Consider the following 16,684-nt stretch of genomic DNA (forward strand, 5'->3'; position numbering starts at 1 on the left):
CACACTACCTGAGCAGCTGTGGATTACGTGCTTCTATGTTAGTTTTTCTTCCTGCTCAGAAAAAACGAGGCAAAAGCCAAAAGTGAAGCCATTTTTTCACACAAATATAGTACGGAGTGCATTTATGTGCTTTTCCATTGTTAAATGTTGAAAAGGGCACTGAAATAACCAAACCACACTATTCACACCTTTCCATTTGGGTCCCAAGCTCAGTAGTCCAGATCCATTTCGAGAAAATCATTTACGTGTAACGGTAAGGGTTTTTCCGTGCAGTCTTCTCTCACACAAAAATGTTGTTCTTCCTCTTGTGATAAACAGCCACACACCAAGAAGAAACAACATAAAGTGGTGGATGTCCTCCATTGTTGCTCTTTTGTTGACTGTGTCACATTCTTCTTCTTTCTTTGGCGATGCAACGTCACGCTACTTTGACGGAAACGGCGATGTAACTTGTCCGGACTCTTTCAGCAGTGAGTTAGGTCAAGGTGGATCGTTCCAAATGAGGCAAAAAATAGCTATTTTTTCAGCTGACCTATGACGTCACAGAAGAAAAAATTAGCTGGCGGCTACTTGGGGACATGTCGAGCGACTCACCATCCTTTAACTTCAAAACATGTCATTCTTTCAGCTGAAAGAGCATGAAGTCGGGCACTCTATCAGTCCAACAATGTACCCGGCTGGATTTAATCATGTTTTTGTTTCCTTCCAGATTCCAGTTGAACATAACATACAACAGTATTTGCATTTGCTGCTTTATCTGGGTGTCAATTTAGTACAATGACAGTCGGACTAACATGTTTACAGCTTATTTAAGTCAGGTTTTTGTCCGACTAACACAATAATTAGTTTTTTTTTATTACATCATATCAACTTACAGGGAGGTATAAGACCAAGGGGACTGGAGTGAAGTAAGTGATTAACTACTCAGGTGAAAGAGTAATTGCTGCCATATTTGGCCTTCTCCTCTGATGGTGACATGAAATTAACTGTCTGGCTTTCCTCTCTTTGTTTCCTTCTAAAGGAGACACAGGGGTGAAAGTCTAAAGGTTTTTCCCACGGCAACACCTACTATGAAAATACCCCAGTCAAAAATCAAGGAGTCCCTGCTTTCCTTCGGACTCTCTGCTGCCATCCATCCTTCCTCCTTCCTTCCTTCTCATGGAGGAGACAGGGAATGAGAGAAGGGAGGGGAAATACAGGGAGAAAGCCCTTTTTTCTGTCAGTGGCAGGAATGTGGTGCATGTAAATATATATGCCTACTGTTGTTCTATGGGAGACAAAAGGGGAGTGGAAATGTGTGTATGTGTAAAATGAGATGATAATGGTTAGTAGTGTTGGTCCGACTGAAACTGGAATTTTAAATGTTGTCAAACTGAAACTGTACTAAATTAGATTTCTCAAAAACCATGGCAAAATCCAGAATGAAGCATTTGTGGATGTGATGACTAAAATGAATGCTATGTCAGCTTAAAGAACTAAATATTTTAAAGTTAATGGATGTCAGAAAGGCCCAGAGTGACACTGCGACATAAAAAATGACGAGCCGACAGCTAAAGTTGTCATCAGTGATGTTAGTCCCGGAAAATATGTGTGTCCTCATATTTTTGCGTGCTGATTTGTACATGTGTGGGTACTGGCAGACGTCCACATATGACCTCAATCAAGTTTCCATGGCAACGTCGTCTTCAAAATAAGAGCACGCCATGAGCTGTACTGGAAAGAGACAGCGTGTACGGTCCACGTAAAATCAAACCGGAGGTGTTATCGTATTCATTCACGTCTGATCGATCTGTGCACACACGTATTTGAAAAGAGACCCGGGAAATGCCTAATAATAACAAACTAAAATGGGTCATATTGCCACATAGTGTAGTGGAGGTGGACACCTGAATGGCCGTGTTCTACTGTACCTTGATGGGGCCATCCACCGGGTCCAGTCCCTGCTCCGACAGCTGTTTCAAGGCACTTAGAGCAGCCTGAGAAGAGAGAGAACAGCAGATGGTTGAGTGAAAGCGGGAGGAAGAGACACAGAGAAAGAGAGAGAGAGAGAGAGAGAGGGAAGACTGGGTGGGAGGATAGTGAGTGTCACCCTTCAGCTGCTTTTCTAATAACACTTACTCTGGGAAACCTGATGCCAGCAGGACACTTTCCCCTCACTCTGTGTTGTCTTTGGCTCTTCTCCTCTCACTGTTTATCTAGCGTTATTGGGTTAACATTTCCACTTTATGTTTTGGCTACTCTGCATTTTCCTAAATCGGTCTGAGTGACATCTGTATTCTCTGTGGCCACAGCTAAACAAATAGCAGCCGGCCGGAAACTTGGATAAATCCTTAAGATTGACAAAACCATCTCATTATAAATCAATCGGTCACCCACAACCCCAATAACTAACCATGAGTGAAAAATATACAACTGTCCATGTGATATTTTTAATGCTGATTGTGTAATGACTCGACAAGAAGGGAAGTCTTAAGTGCAAAATGGAACCTCTTAAGACACATAATTCCCATCACCTCTGCCATATCTAAAAATGTTTAACTCCAAGAATTTGAATTACACACATAAAATGTTTCACAAGTTCCTCTGGCCAAGCTTACACCAAAATTAGCTAATTTCCTTCCTGCTGTCCCAGCTAGAGTGGCTGCTGATGATGTGACGTGAGGTCCAGAATACCATTTTAATAAAGATGTATGGGAGTCAGGACATGCAATTTAGCCTCAATCTCAAACTATGTAAAGTGGGATTGAATAATAGACAAGAATCAATCCACACAGTCCATGTCACAATTAAAACCACTTGTGGGCCACTTTTAGAAAAGAGCAGCTCAAGAGTGACAAAGTGAGCTTTTGGGTTGTAAGGACAGACGCTGACAAGGATCATTCCTCCGTCGTAACATTCGTCTCCTGCTATAATGTTCCTGTTTCTGCCTCTCTCTCTGTGTGCCGACTTAGAGCAGAGGAACTGGCCGTGTTATGTCTCCAAAAAAGCTGACACCAGTGGGTTTTGCCGTGTTCACCTCTTCATATCACACTAACCACCACAAGGGACCGCAGTTATGTTATTACACATTCTACCACATATTGCATCTTAAACCACGCGTTAAGTAAGAGCCTGATGAAAAAGTAAAAGTCGCATTGAGTATCGGAGCCAGAAGAACCTTCGTCTGTTCAAACTAGAGCACAAGTTGAAACAAAGGTTTGATCTTGAACACATTGTGTCGGAAATGTTTCAAAAATGAACACTGCGACAAGAAAAGCTGAAGCAGGAAAATCTGATTCTGTAGTGGTCAGAACCAGCCTGGATCCATTACACGCTATCACTAGTTAATCAGCATCGAGATAAGGCATAATTGGTTCCGCTCAGCAGATGAGTGAGATGCGATGACTGCAACGTTAACCCTTTCATGCTCAAGCCCACCAACATTCTCTGCATTTTTACTCTGAATATTTATTTCAACCATGTAGTGCTGACATATCGACCATTCGACTCACAGGAGCATCCGACCAGAACACATCTGTCTGATGGTCTCTGACAGGCAGACAAGAATGTGAATAACTGTCTGCATTTCATCTTATACACACTGAGAAGAAACATTTATCACGCTTTAATTCAGACAAAATATGAATCCCAGTGCATGGCGCATCAAAGTGTCTCTGTGGAATGCAATATACCAAGGAGGATGTTACAAACTATTATCTGCGAGCTTTCTTCCAAAATCGTTTTCAAAGCGATCGACTTCAGATTATGAGAAACATAAGCCATGAAGCGTAATTCATGACTAACAGGTGCAAGGGTCAAAATCTGGTTTATATCCATCAAAGCGAGAAAAAAAAAAAAAATCGATGATTACAGGTTAAAAAAAAAACTCTGCAACAATATTAGCAGGACAGTTTGAAAAATTGATACTGTTGGGTTATTACTTGAGGCCTTTCTCTGGAGACTCAGAAATCAACTGAAGCCCCTCTGAGTCTGTAACAGACAATTTATGGTGCAATGTGTTTTTTTCTCAGTGAAGATCCGACAGCCTGTGAGATTTAAAGCTTATACTTGCAGTGATTTAAGCTGACAGCCCTGTAGAACATGACAGCTGAAGGAATGTTTTCACAATTGTACTGTTAATAAATATAAATCATACAGTATTTGGGAACATGCAAAAACACGACGCAAGCACTAGAACTGTTCACACATACGGAAAAAGCATTTAAGATAAGAGGGGAAACCTAATGCAGCCTGGTTTATATGAGCCACATCATCAGTGTCACACCTGATAAGCAACAGGGACAGATCAAACTCCCATTTTTCTCCGGTGACCAATAAATTGTAATCACAGCCAACTTCCCCATGATTACCTCTTGTTTGTTGTATTTATTCAATCGGTTTGGGACCTTTCTCTCCCTGAGTAAATAGCCTGAGCCCATCTGTTGGAGGGCGGGTGGTTTTGGGGGGTAGCTGGAGATAAACAGCCATAAATCAGGGGCTTGACGGTGGCAGTTCTGCTGATATACGACAGGCAGGTATAAAGGCCGAGCTAGCCAATCCCTGGGCTCGGCGGCTCAGCGAAAGATGCACAGCCTAAGACAAATACTGGGCCTATCTGTGGGAATGGCAGGCAGTGAAATCATTATTTTTCTAATGAGATAAGTTGGCCATCGTTAGAGGCAACCGCTACACTGATGCATCAACACCAGAAGAGTATGTTTAGTCTGAGGCCTTGACATGCAAGGTGGAGGTGATCCATCCCTCACATGGAACAAAGAGAGAGAGTAAGAAGGGCGTTAGGAGACAATGTGCAGAGAGAAAGCTTTGCACTAAGTCATCCACAAACGGGAGAAGGAGGACAAGATCGACCCTTTTTTTTAAGTTTTAAGTGTATGAAGTGGTTAGTTGGCAGCTTAAAGCTTGATCACTTCTGAAGCTAAAAAAAAGAACATGATTTTTCAATGTGAGGTCCAATTCTTTCAGACATTCCAGAAAGAAATTCAAATTTTTGAACATACATACACACAAAATGTGACGGTAAAACAAGGAAAGGCAAAGTATTGTCATTTAAAATGATCCAAAAAGACAAAACAAAGTGCACTTCTTGGATCACATTTAATCTTCTCACCAGTATCAACAGCAACATGCCAACACCAAAGTGGCCCCTTGAATTTGCTACGGGACAAGTTTTCAAGTGAGCCTCATCACCTCCTCTTCACCTATCATCTTTCCTCACCCACACTTCAGATAAGAATCCAGCATTCACCACCAAACCCTGAATGTGAGCCAGCGCCCCAAAGCACTTTACATATGGGCTCATTCATCCATCTATCTCGTTCTCCCGAGTTCAAAGGCTTGGACAAACAGTGGTCAAATGTGACAGCATCTGAGGAGGATCTGCGACCGTGGCTGAGCTCCTGATGTGGAGTGACAAGGGCAGCTCATTTTTCTGGGCCTGCTGCGCTCTTAATGGCTTCCCCAACAGAGGCTTCGCCTCCATCAGCGGCTTAGCAAAACAAAGGCCCAGTCCCACAGGAGTCCACAGCATCAGCCTGATGGATCTGATGGATCGTTGAATCACACTGACCCTGACAAATCAGACCCTTGTGTCAAATCTCACTCCTGGACTACTCAGAGGGAATTGATGAAGACATTTTCGGGAAGGGACAGCTGAGGAGAAAATCTGAAAAAAGAGGGTAAGAGTGAAGAGACGTGAGAGGGTAAGGACGAAGAAAATAAATGTTTTGTGGGAGAGGAACTGAGATCATAGGGTATAATCCTTCGATCCCCATCACCTCACCCTCTGGCCCTTAGAAGCCATCAAAGACATCAGGGAGGTCCAAATGAGGTGAAGACCACCAGCACATCATTCAATCTTGCATTCTTACATCTCTTACTCTCCCCCACTCTTTTCTGAAGCTTCCTCATCGTAGAAGAAAGGGAAATGTTACCCTAGTTTGCCTGTTCTCGTTATCAATTCAGATCCTGCGTCTCCTCTGTTGGAGGCCAGATGAAAGCAAAGACAACAGCTTAAGGTTTAACCCAATGACCCATCCTGAAGCGTACAATGTGATATTTGCCTCTTTTTACAATCAGATGAAAATTCCCAGGATTTTCCTTGACCCTGTACAGTCCAGGTAGACCAATTAAACTATTTGCTAATCTTAAGTACAGGCCAAGAGCATCAGTGACAGCCTCTCATCTTTGCTTTGATCCTGAAACAGCATTCAGTTGAGCCAGTTTAGGGTCCTAAACTGACTTTTTGGTCCATATGCCAATGGCTGGTGAACAGGAAAAAGTTACAGACCAAAATCCTATTCTGCGCAAATCCTGCGCAAATCCAAAATGTTCATGGATCAAGGGCTTTGCTATATGGCTTGAACCTCTGAATATTTGTCAGAATCTGGGTCTCACATGCACCTAGTGCTGTTTTATGTCTTTACTCTTCTACTCTCTTCTATTCTCTCCTCTTTTATGCCACTCCACAAACTTAATCTCCCATCTCTAATCCATGCTCCTTTACAAGACAGACACATTATGCTGCTTTTACCAAAAACAACAACCTTCACTGAGTTGCTCAAACCACAAAATCATTTCACAACCAAGTCCTCCAAGAATTTGAGATGACAAAAAGTTGGATGGACCATAAAACACACCACTTACTTTTGTTTGCTCAACTGTACAATGGCCATTTATCCTCTTATTCTGCACCAACATACTCGCTGCCAGGCCTCAAAAACCCTAGAACGAGCCCGATTAATGTCACTTGGCTTGGTGGTTCTGAGCTGCTGCAGGTTGGGGGGACTCAACATGAAGGGGAAACAGGACAGCTACTCATGGGGATGATCTAAGGGATGTCCAGTAGACTAAACAATGAAAAGAGTGGATTTCAAACAGGGTGTTTTACAGGCAGGACCTGGGAAGATGGAAAAATGAGTGCCCGCTTGTCAAAGAAGTTGTGAAGCTGGATATATTGTTCTGGAGAGGGCTTGTTCTGTTTTCAAAAGGCCACATAAAACCTTGACAGTGTTCCCTTTTTTTAGCACTCACTCCCCAAAGCATAAAGAAATATGAGAAGAGAAGCGGACAGAAAGTCCCAGCTTTCTTTTTTTTCCCCTATGCTAACCCTGTAGTCACTACCATGCCAACACATCACATCTTCCTCTGATGTTCATTAAATTCTTTTAAACATTATTATCTCTTGCAGATTTTCTCTTTTCCTTTCCTCCTCCTGTCATCTACGCTCAAGCTTCTTCTCATCCCTTGGCTTTCCTTTCCTCTAAATTCCTTTCTATTCCTTGTATCCACATCAAAACCCTGGACAGGGATCACTGGAGCGTTCCCGGATAGCTTGAGGAGAACACCTGTGTGTGCATGAGAACAGGCAGTGTATGCGTCTATTTGTTAATGCGGTGCGATATGTACATGGATTCTTGAGAGACTACAGAAAAAATGTATTCAGATCCTCTCACCAAATCTCTTCTTCACACTCTCTCCAGATTTCACATCCTCTTCCACATCAGAGGCACTGATAAAAACAGCAGTGTGTACTGGCAGTGTCCAAGCTGCAGCCTGACATGACGTTCATTTCTCTGAAGTAGCACTTCACATCTGCCGCTTCACTTCTTGTGCAACAGTGTGGCAACTGTTAATGTTGTACAGCTAAACAAACTTATCTGTGAGAAGAATCTATTTGATTTCTGCATACCTCTCAGTCACATATTAATGCTACCTCATTGTGGTGACCGGAATTCCTTTAGTAGATACCATGTGTATTTTTTGTGTGTGTGATGAATGCTGAAGACTGGCCGAGCAGCGTTAGCGGGTAACGGCTGTGGGCCTCCCCAGGGGGGCAAGCCTTTGCTGACATGGGAAGACATAAATAAGGGCCCGGGGCGCAGCGCCATGTCATGCGTCATTTGGGTCGGAGAGGCCTGCTTTATCCCCTCCCAACTCGGAGCTGCTGAGCATGGCACCTCCTAGGGCGTAATACAAAACATATGAGCAGAGGGCGAGGGGCAGAAGCTCCTAAGCATACCATACTCCTGCCTTGTCAGCAAAGCATCTGGGAGGAAAAGCAGATACAGCCAAAGGCAGCTTCTGTGATAGCAACTGTACCAGTGAACCAGAATCCAACTTTGTCAAGAAATGGTAACCTAATCACGGCGCATAATTATTACCTCAGCCGAGAGGATTGTGTTTTCACCTATGTCTTTTTTGTTTGTTTGTTGGTTCACAATAGGTCCTGGTGGAGCGATTGGGCACGGACCAGGGAAAAACCCATGACATTTTAGCACAGATCCAATTCAAACAAGCTTATACAGGAAGTTTTTAACATGACATTCCTTAATAATGACACAATTTATTTTTGGAATTGTGATACTGATGTAAAATTTAGACATATTTATTGACATATTTATGTCTATGTACAGTCTGGATGATTCAATGTATAAAAGTTCATAAATATAAATGTGACATACAAGGAAATATATTATAAGTCAACATATAAATACAGTATTTACCAGTATCAATAATTTATTCTTCATACATGAAGATGAGAAGAGATTAAAATTCATATAAAGATACAGTATTACAAAGATAAAGTAAAAGCAAAAGTGAAGGAGTGAAGAGATTAAGGTAGACCAGCATTGACTCTGCACTGGCAAGATGACACATTCTTTAACTACGAAAGAAAAGAAAAGAAAGTGTGAGACTTTCCCTTTTCATCAACAAAGGAGATAATGACACATTTCCAGTGAGAAAGGAACTAACCACCCACAGGAAGTTACACAGGGAAACCTATGTTACATCTACCCTCAATATTTCAAAGTTGTGTCATGGTGACTGATGAATTGGTGACCAAATACAGCATGAGATGAGATATGGGGCATGAATAATGCAGTAGTGATGGGACTACTGTGTAAAGATACTGGGTAAGAAGAGATTAACAGCCTCAAGGCCAGTGACTCACCAACATGACCACCGACAAACCTGAAATGCTTCCCAAATTCCCCTTGAATTTTCCTAGGCAAACACCCCCCCCCAGATACAAAGATGCAACCTGAGTGATTAGACACAGTCTGGGTGGAGTAAGCCTTTATGACTCATTCAATTCATTCATAATTCATGCTTCACTTGCACTGATGATTTAAACAGAAAATAATGTTGCTTCATCAACATTACTCTGTATGCAAGTCATTCAAAAGACCGTACAAATTTGGGGAGATATGGGGAATTTAGGATTGTCAGATGTCAAACTCAAAGAGAAAACTCTCTGTGGTGAATCATGTTTCCAGAAACTGGGCCACATCACAGCATATTCACTTGTGTGGAGCTTCCCTTATACACCAAAAGGGAGAGGAGTCTATAATCCTGAACAATTGGACTTAGATTGCCCTGTGGGAGAACAAGAAAGGTGCAGGAAGAAAAGCCAGCCTTCAGGCACTCGCTCTCTTATCAGCTGAGATATTGATCGTTCCCAAGGGGAGTCCCATTTCTCCCCTTTTCTACTCTTCTCTGTCTGCAGATCTCAATTTACCTTTATACCTTTTGTGTCAAAGATAAATGGCAAGATCCTTTTGACTTATGTTATCATTTTCTGCCAGTTTTTACTGTCCAAAAGTCAAAATAACAAACTACAACTGTTTGCTTGGTGAAGGGAGTCCCAGATTTATTAGAAGTGGGCAGTGGTTGGGTGGGAAAGCAATTGTGATGGCTGAAATTGCTGCCTGGCTGCTATACAATCAGAGAAAAAGACCTTTCCATCTGCAATGTGGAAGCATAGATTATAAAGTAGGCAGATATATCAGACTATATGTCAAAGAGTAGCTGTTATCAGCCATTCCAATAAAATTGGAATCTGTCATCAACAGTCCAAATGAATGAGATGCATCCAATAAGTCAATGAAGCAAGATCACTTTACGGAATTATAATGAAAACCTCTTAAATTTCAGTGACATCGGTTATTGGTTGAGATAGGCCGAGATCTTTTATTAAGTTTTCTTTTATTTAGGGTTTTCTGTTCAATATGGCCATACTGACAATGGGGATCAGAAAGATGCCCCTGCCTTCTTGTTAACTTTTGCGCACCTAATCAGACTGATGTTTCCTAAACTCATAAATTCTATACGTAGTTTGAAAACTGTGGGGGCTGGGGTATCAGTCATTTTCTCTAATAATCACTTCACATAAGCACACTGTCCCCTTAACACCAACAAAAATGGATGACAAGATTTACAGAAGAGACTGACAGGTGTGGAAAGGCAAAAAAAAGGAACTTGGGAATGTAGTATATGAAGGGGTTAAGATAAAGGGTGAGTGGAGAGGGGTTAAGTGTCTTACTGTGACAGCCGGCAGCTGCATGCAATAATCCTTGACTCTCCATCATGAGCCCTTTATGTTTTCTTGTCAGAACAGCAGTGTGTATAAGAGAGTGGATGTCTGGTAGAAAAATCATCCAGTAACTAGAGAGGATGCGGAGTCAGACAGCATTTTACACCTTCCTCTCGTCTCTTCAGACCAATTCGTGGCTTCCGTCAGCTCGTGAACAGAAGTCCTACTGCAATCTGGGGTATGTGTACACAGACGTGTTCCACATGCAAACTACGGAAACATGATTACCATGTGACAGTGAGAAAGAGTTCTACCTGGAATAACAATACAAATTAAAAAAGGAACCTTTAAGGCAGCAAGAAACAATTGTTTTCATAATCAATGAATCTGTTTTTTTGACTGACCGTAAAATGTCAGAAAATGTTTGACAATGTTCATGCAATACTATCAGACCTGACCTGAGGGAGTATATGTGTATATATATACCAGAAAAAGAAGGGCGGGAAATGTTTGTTCAGTCAAACTACTGAACAACCAGGTTTCTGAGAAATAGGGTTAACTTCTGAATATATATATATATATATATATATATATATATATATATATATATATATATACACAGATGGATGCCTGAAGGAACCATTAAGTGTTATGAAAGCTCTCTTATGTGACAACTGTCAGTGTGTACTGCGGACAAAGATTATGTATAAGACATGTTTACAGAAAACAATACATTCCACTGTGGTTATATCAAGAGAAAAGTCTTGCTGGGTCGCGCTCCTCAGACCAGGATGGTTTTCTGATGAATAGGTCTACATGCACACACTAGCCAAATCCAATCGGGGGGGAAAAACTTAATGTGAAGCTCACTGAAAACATATGTCCATTTAAAATGTTAGCATAATGCCAATAATGGGTTGGCTTAAAGCCAACGGGCCTGTCACAAATTGTTCATAAACAACAGGAACCAATCTCAACGGGAACAAAGCAATGTTATGGATTCAGTCTGCAAACATTGATGCGAGCCAACGCCAGGCAGGAGCGGCTGACGTGATGAGCAAACATAAATTCACATAGGCACGGTGGGCCTCACAAGCACCATAAAAGCAGCATGACATGATCTTTTCCAAAGCTGGAGAGCAGAGGAAATTGAATAACCTGTGTGTGCCACAATTCAGCCCAGATAGGATATTTCTTAATATCAGTTTTCTCTAAAATGTCATAAATTAGGACAAGAGGATAAAAATAAAGTGACAGTATGTGCTTTTTTTTTAGAACGAGTAACTTTCTTTGCGGTTTTGTAAATAGTTTTAAAGATGCAGCTAAAGATGCAGCTCTGTCAACCCTTTCCAAACTCAAAAGCAAGTACATTAGTGTGTGGTAGCACATTAAAGAGGATATAAACCATTATTTGTCAGTGACGCTGTGATTTTGTTCACAAAAGAACCACAAGTACTTAATCCTCCTGTGGGCAAGTTTTACGAGCCACCTCACACATTTCTTCAGCAGGGATAATGGACAGTTAACACCGCGAAGGCGCTGCACTTCAACACATGATAAGACGCAGCTAATTAGATTGTGAACAGTAAAACTGTGAGGAGAATCGTAAAATGGGGAGCAAGGGGCGGGACTGAGCGAGGCATCAGGTACAACCAGCAGACCTTTAAGTCAAGACACTCCGCGTCACTGATAAATGACCAAGGCGGGGTGTCTCATTTCTGCTGCCCTTTCTGTGGTGAAAATGTAAATCGCAGATTTTCTAAGGCACAGATAGGAGACTCTCACACACAAGCTCCTTATGTCCACCATCCATCCATCCATTCTTCTCCGCCCTCTCCACCTATGCAGTGGCTGGTCCCATGAAACAGGGGTCAGGGTACTAATGGAGGACCTTGTGGCCTTGTGTGCCTCTGGAAACAACACCCCCCAACTCCTTGCTCTCTTATAAATCAAGCAGGCTTCATTGAGAGTGGCAGAGTCCTCTGATGTCCCAGCCATGTCTCATTTCAAAGTCCCTCTGAAGGCTCACACGGTTCCACGTTTACTCACTGGGCACAAGGGAGATATGTGTGTGTGTGAACGTGTGTGTGTGTGTGTGGAGGGGGTAAGTGTGAGATTCAAAAAGAAAACAACAGAGAAATAGATTCAGTAAGAAAGAAAGAAATGAGTTAGGGTCAAGAGAGAAATAGAGGGAAATTAGGAATAGAAAAAAATATCCCAGAGGAAAACGGGGCCTCTAAAACAAATGTTGATTTAGTAACTATGCTGCATTAGACCACTCACTTGAAAGCATGTACCATAAATCAAACCATTATGGGAATCACTTTAACACAATGTGCATATGTGTACGTGCATATGGGCATGTGTGAAGGCAGCGCAGATAAAATGCCATCATCTACTACACATGCACAGTTTACAAAGCACCTATAAGTGCAATCAAAACATCATTTCCCCACTCTTCATGCTAAATTGAGGTGTGTATTCTATAGGATACATGATTGAGATAATGACATTCTGTGGTTTGCTTTAGTCTATGCATTCAAAACAAAGCCAGATGAGTAACATGTGGATTTAAATCAATGTTTTCCTGACTACACTTTTCCAGACATAAATATATCAATACATCATGCGAATGACGTTGAGAGCACATAATCAAAACCAGCAACGCTCACTCTTGAGGGATATAAAAGGAAACAAAAATAACGTATCTTGGCGATCAATAAAAGTGAAACACAAAAAAAACGTATTCAAAAGTAATAATACCTTAATGTAACCATGAGGAAAACCATAATATCATATAATATTTCTGTCTTGTTAAGGGGTTGGATGAGAAAATAATACCACACATAGAAGATAACCAATCTGCCAATCAAAACCTCTCTAAAGTATATGCTATATCCATGTACACTCCTGTAACACATTTTAGTTTTTAAAACTTGGCAACTATCCCTTTGAAAATGGTCTAATGAATAATCATCATTAGGGCCTGAGGACACAAAGTGTGAAGGACACTATTTCACTTTGAAATACATAAACATTTTGTACCTGAAAGTGCAGTGCATTTAATTTGCTCATAAATATAGATAGACAGAGATCACGTTCAGGATAACTGCTTGCTAAATAATTAAAAGGCACTTTAGACAGATATGATACGGATATGTATCATATTTGACAGGAGAAAGCAGGCCTGCCTGTTGCACAACTGGTTTAGACATGTGCAATGACAGTCAATCTCTGTTAAGAAAATGCAGCGCCTCTCCAATTTCACTCGCCACTGCGATTTCTTCCACTCACACCGAGCAGTGACAGTGTGGTTTGCTCAATCTTCTCTTATCTCCTGTTAATGCAAAAGAAATTTGCATGTTAAAGACAACGCAGGCTGCCAACTTGTGACTTTATTTACAGAGGAGATTTGGGAGATCACACTGTTATGGAGCAGGCACAAACACCCACACACTGTTTACATAAACCACAGGAGTATGCGACACCTCAGTCGTAACTGGCGTTAACCCCCAATGTGGCTGTTGTTTTGAGTGTTTTTAAAATGTCGGCTGTTTGAGCCCTGAGAATGTGTTACCATCAAGAAGAGAGGATGGTGGCTGTGATGGGGTGGAGGGGTTGCGGTGTGGGTGTGGGTTTGGGGGGAACAGACAGACAGAAAAACATTCCCCAGTCGCTACGCTCATCTCCATAACTCAGTGCGCAGCCACACAGAGCACTGATCCCGACACTGGACATTAATGACCCGACTCCCACCACTGGAAGTGTTGTTACCTGCCACTGAACAGTAAAGGTCATTTAGGGCCCAATTCATGACAGTCACAACAGAGGGGGCTTATGTCTGTGCCTCCTGGTTGGGTTTGGAGTAAATAAATCACTTACTAGTAATTCTGTATCAGACAAGAGGAGCCTTGTGTCACACAGCTATGGACCCGTCAGCAAAATCTGAGCGGCAGTTTGTGAGATACATATATCATAATCATATTTTGCACGGTGGAAATCAAGAATAACTTTTACCGACAAATAGCACATAAGCATCTAGCAGATCGGGTTTCATAAAGTCAGGAAAAGCAACAAAACAGAATAATTACAACCAACAATACGGGTCATTGTGAAAAGTGTGTGCCCTTTGTGTGCGTGTGTTGTAGATGTGTGGTTGTTGTTTTTTGTCCTGAGAGGTAAACTGCCATGCCCACAATTACTGTCAGTGTAATTTGCTTTTGGAACACTTCTGTGATGATTAATTCTCAGAAGTTTCAAACCACAAGACGTATGTCACGTATCAAGTTAAGTGGCTCTTCAACAATAAAAAACTTTTATTTGCAGAGTTGCACAATAGAGGTTCAATGCGTTGTGCAATTGTGCAAGTGTGGTGGAACAAAGACTGACATTGACAGTCAGTACGTTTTCGTACACATTTTCAGATTTCACTACTCTCCTTGTCACAGTATTCAAGTGTGAGGAGGGAATTCATTTATTGAATCAAGTGTGTTTGACTCTGCTGTTGCACAAAGTTAAACTATGACACGGCAGACCAAAACAACTTTAAATGGTGGCTAGTAGCTAGGTAGCATGCATGTTTTTAGATGACAGAGCATAAATTCAGTATCCTCATCGGTCCAAAAATACACCGCTCTAGATTTTTGTTAATGTTTTTCTTCCCGTTGTTTTCTTTTTATCTTCTGTGTCAAGGCTTCTTCTATTGTTACTAGGTCAAAGAGTGTGGGTGGGAATTGTGCAGCATGAGCAGAGCACCTAGGCCAATTTGAGTCCGGTCAAACGTATACATGCAGCAATAATTCAACTCCTAATCTCATTAGCAGGGTGTGTTAGTCTGACTTTGATAAAACTCAATTTAGTGGAAATTCAGTCAGAATGACATGTTTACATGTATTTCAAAAGTCCAGTTTCAGACAGACGTACACAAGACGTAGATATTTTCTAATGTCATGTAAACATTAGTATCAGTTTATGAGAGAAGAATATGAGGCGATACACCAGCATTACTTACATCGCCATAAAACTGTGTGTAAAATAGAGCATTGTACTTTTAAAAGGGCTCAAAGAGGAAAATTAGTGAATACATTATTCAAAGGCAGAACATTTTGCACACGGCTGGTTATGAAAGAGAAACATTAACCTTTGCAGAGTGAAAATGTAAATGTGTTGGTGTTAGACGAGGTGTTTTCTTCACAGGTGACATGACTCACTGTCACAGGGCCGTGGCGCAGCAGAGGGAAAAGATTACATACCTGGCCCTTATCTCGAGAACCTTTTCAGTGAGGCGAACTATCACTCAGTATCAAATGACATTACGTTAATGAGCACCAAAGACGCTACAAAGAGCGGTGGCTAGCTAATTAGCAGCATGCCATGCATGTGCCTGCCACGGAGGTGAAGAGAGAAGAGAGGTGTAATTGGTTTAGAGACCTTTATCCATGCCAAACTTGCGTGTGTGGGAAATCACACGCGGAGCCCTAAAACACTGAAGGTTGCTTGGCCACTGACAAAATAACATGCTCCACTTAGCATGGAGGTGATAATGAATCTAACACCTCTGGTTGCCTTAAAGGAATCACACTGGTCTAACAAGTGTGAACCAGTGGGGGGGGGGGGATTTAATTTGTATACACACAAACATAAAACATCAACATTACTTCAATTCAATATTCACCTAAACAAAATAGTTATTTATAAGCACAGAACTATAAAATAAAATAAAATATATATCTGATTACAGAGGTGATACTGCTACTACAGCAAGTAAAATCACATTTATTAAGTTGTGGGCACAGCCTCAGTGTTTCCAAATGTATCATATATCAACAATTCAGCTTTCAGAGACACTCCAGGTTATGGAATTTAATCTAAACTGACAGGTAGGGTAACACTATCTGTCATGCACACCATATATTTGAGTGTCTGACAATTTTACACATCTCGGACAAGTGTCGAGTTTCTTTCAAGCACATACTTTACCAACAAACACGCCAACAGCCTGGAGTGCAGACGCAGACGATTTCACGTTTTGTTTTCATAACTACAGAACAGGAGTTATCCTCTGGTTCGAGAGAACGTTTGGGAAAATATTATTTCTTGCGTGAGAAGCTTGTTTAATCAACTTCCATCCATGTTTTTCTAATGCATAGCTGTGGAGGGGAGAGTGTGAATGCATCCATAAGCAGAGATCGTGCAATCCTGAAGAGTCAAACACGGTGATCCATTTCACCTCTCACTGAAGACTGAGGTGCTGCACGAATCACATGCACACCAGGGGTAATCTTTTAAAGGAGATGTATATCGGCGTTAACTCATGCTGCTCATGCAAGATGACACAAAGCCTGCTGCTGTGTTACATGGTGTTAAAGGGTC

At 41.5% G+C, this 16,684-nt stretch overlaps 1 protein-coding gene across 1 annotated transcript in view; it reads right to left on the minus strand.

The window, feature by feature from the left end:
- The window catches only part of stau2 (staufen double-stranded RNA binding protein 2), a 79,308-nt gene that overhangs the window by 1,150 nt on the left and 61,474 nt on the right, over nucleotides 1-16,684 (minus strand). The window contains exon 14 of the mRNA XM_058636261.1: nucleotides 1,911-1,976. Coding sequence (XP_058492244.1) covers nucleotides 1,911-1,976 — 66 coding nt within the window. The remainder of the gene's footprint in view (nucleotides 1-1,910; nucleotides 1,977-16,684) is intronic.

This window comes from Solea solea, chromosome 1, assembly GCF_958295425.1.
Source record: "Solea solea chromosome 1, fSolSol10.1, whole genome shotgun sequence".
Taxonomy (NCBI): domain Eukaryota; kingdom Metazoa; phylum Chordata; class Actinopteri; order Pleuronectiformes; family Soleidae; genus Solea; species Solea solea.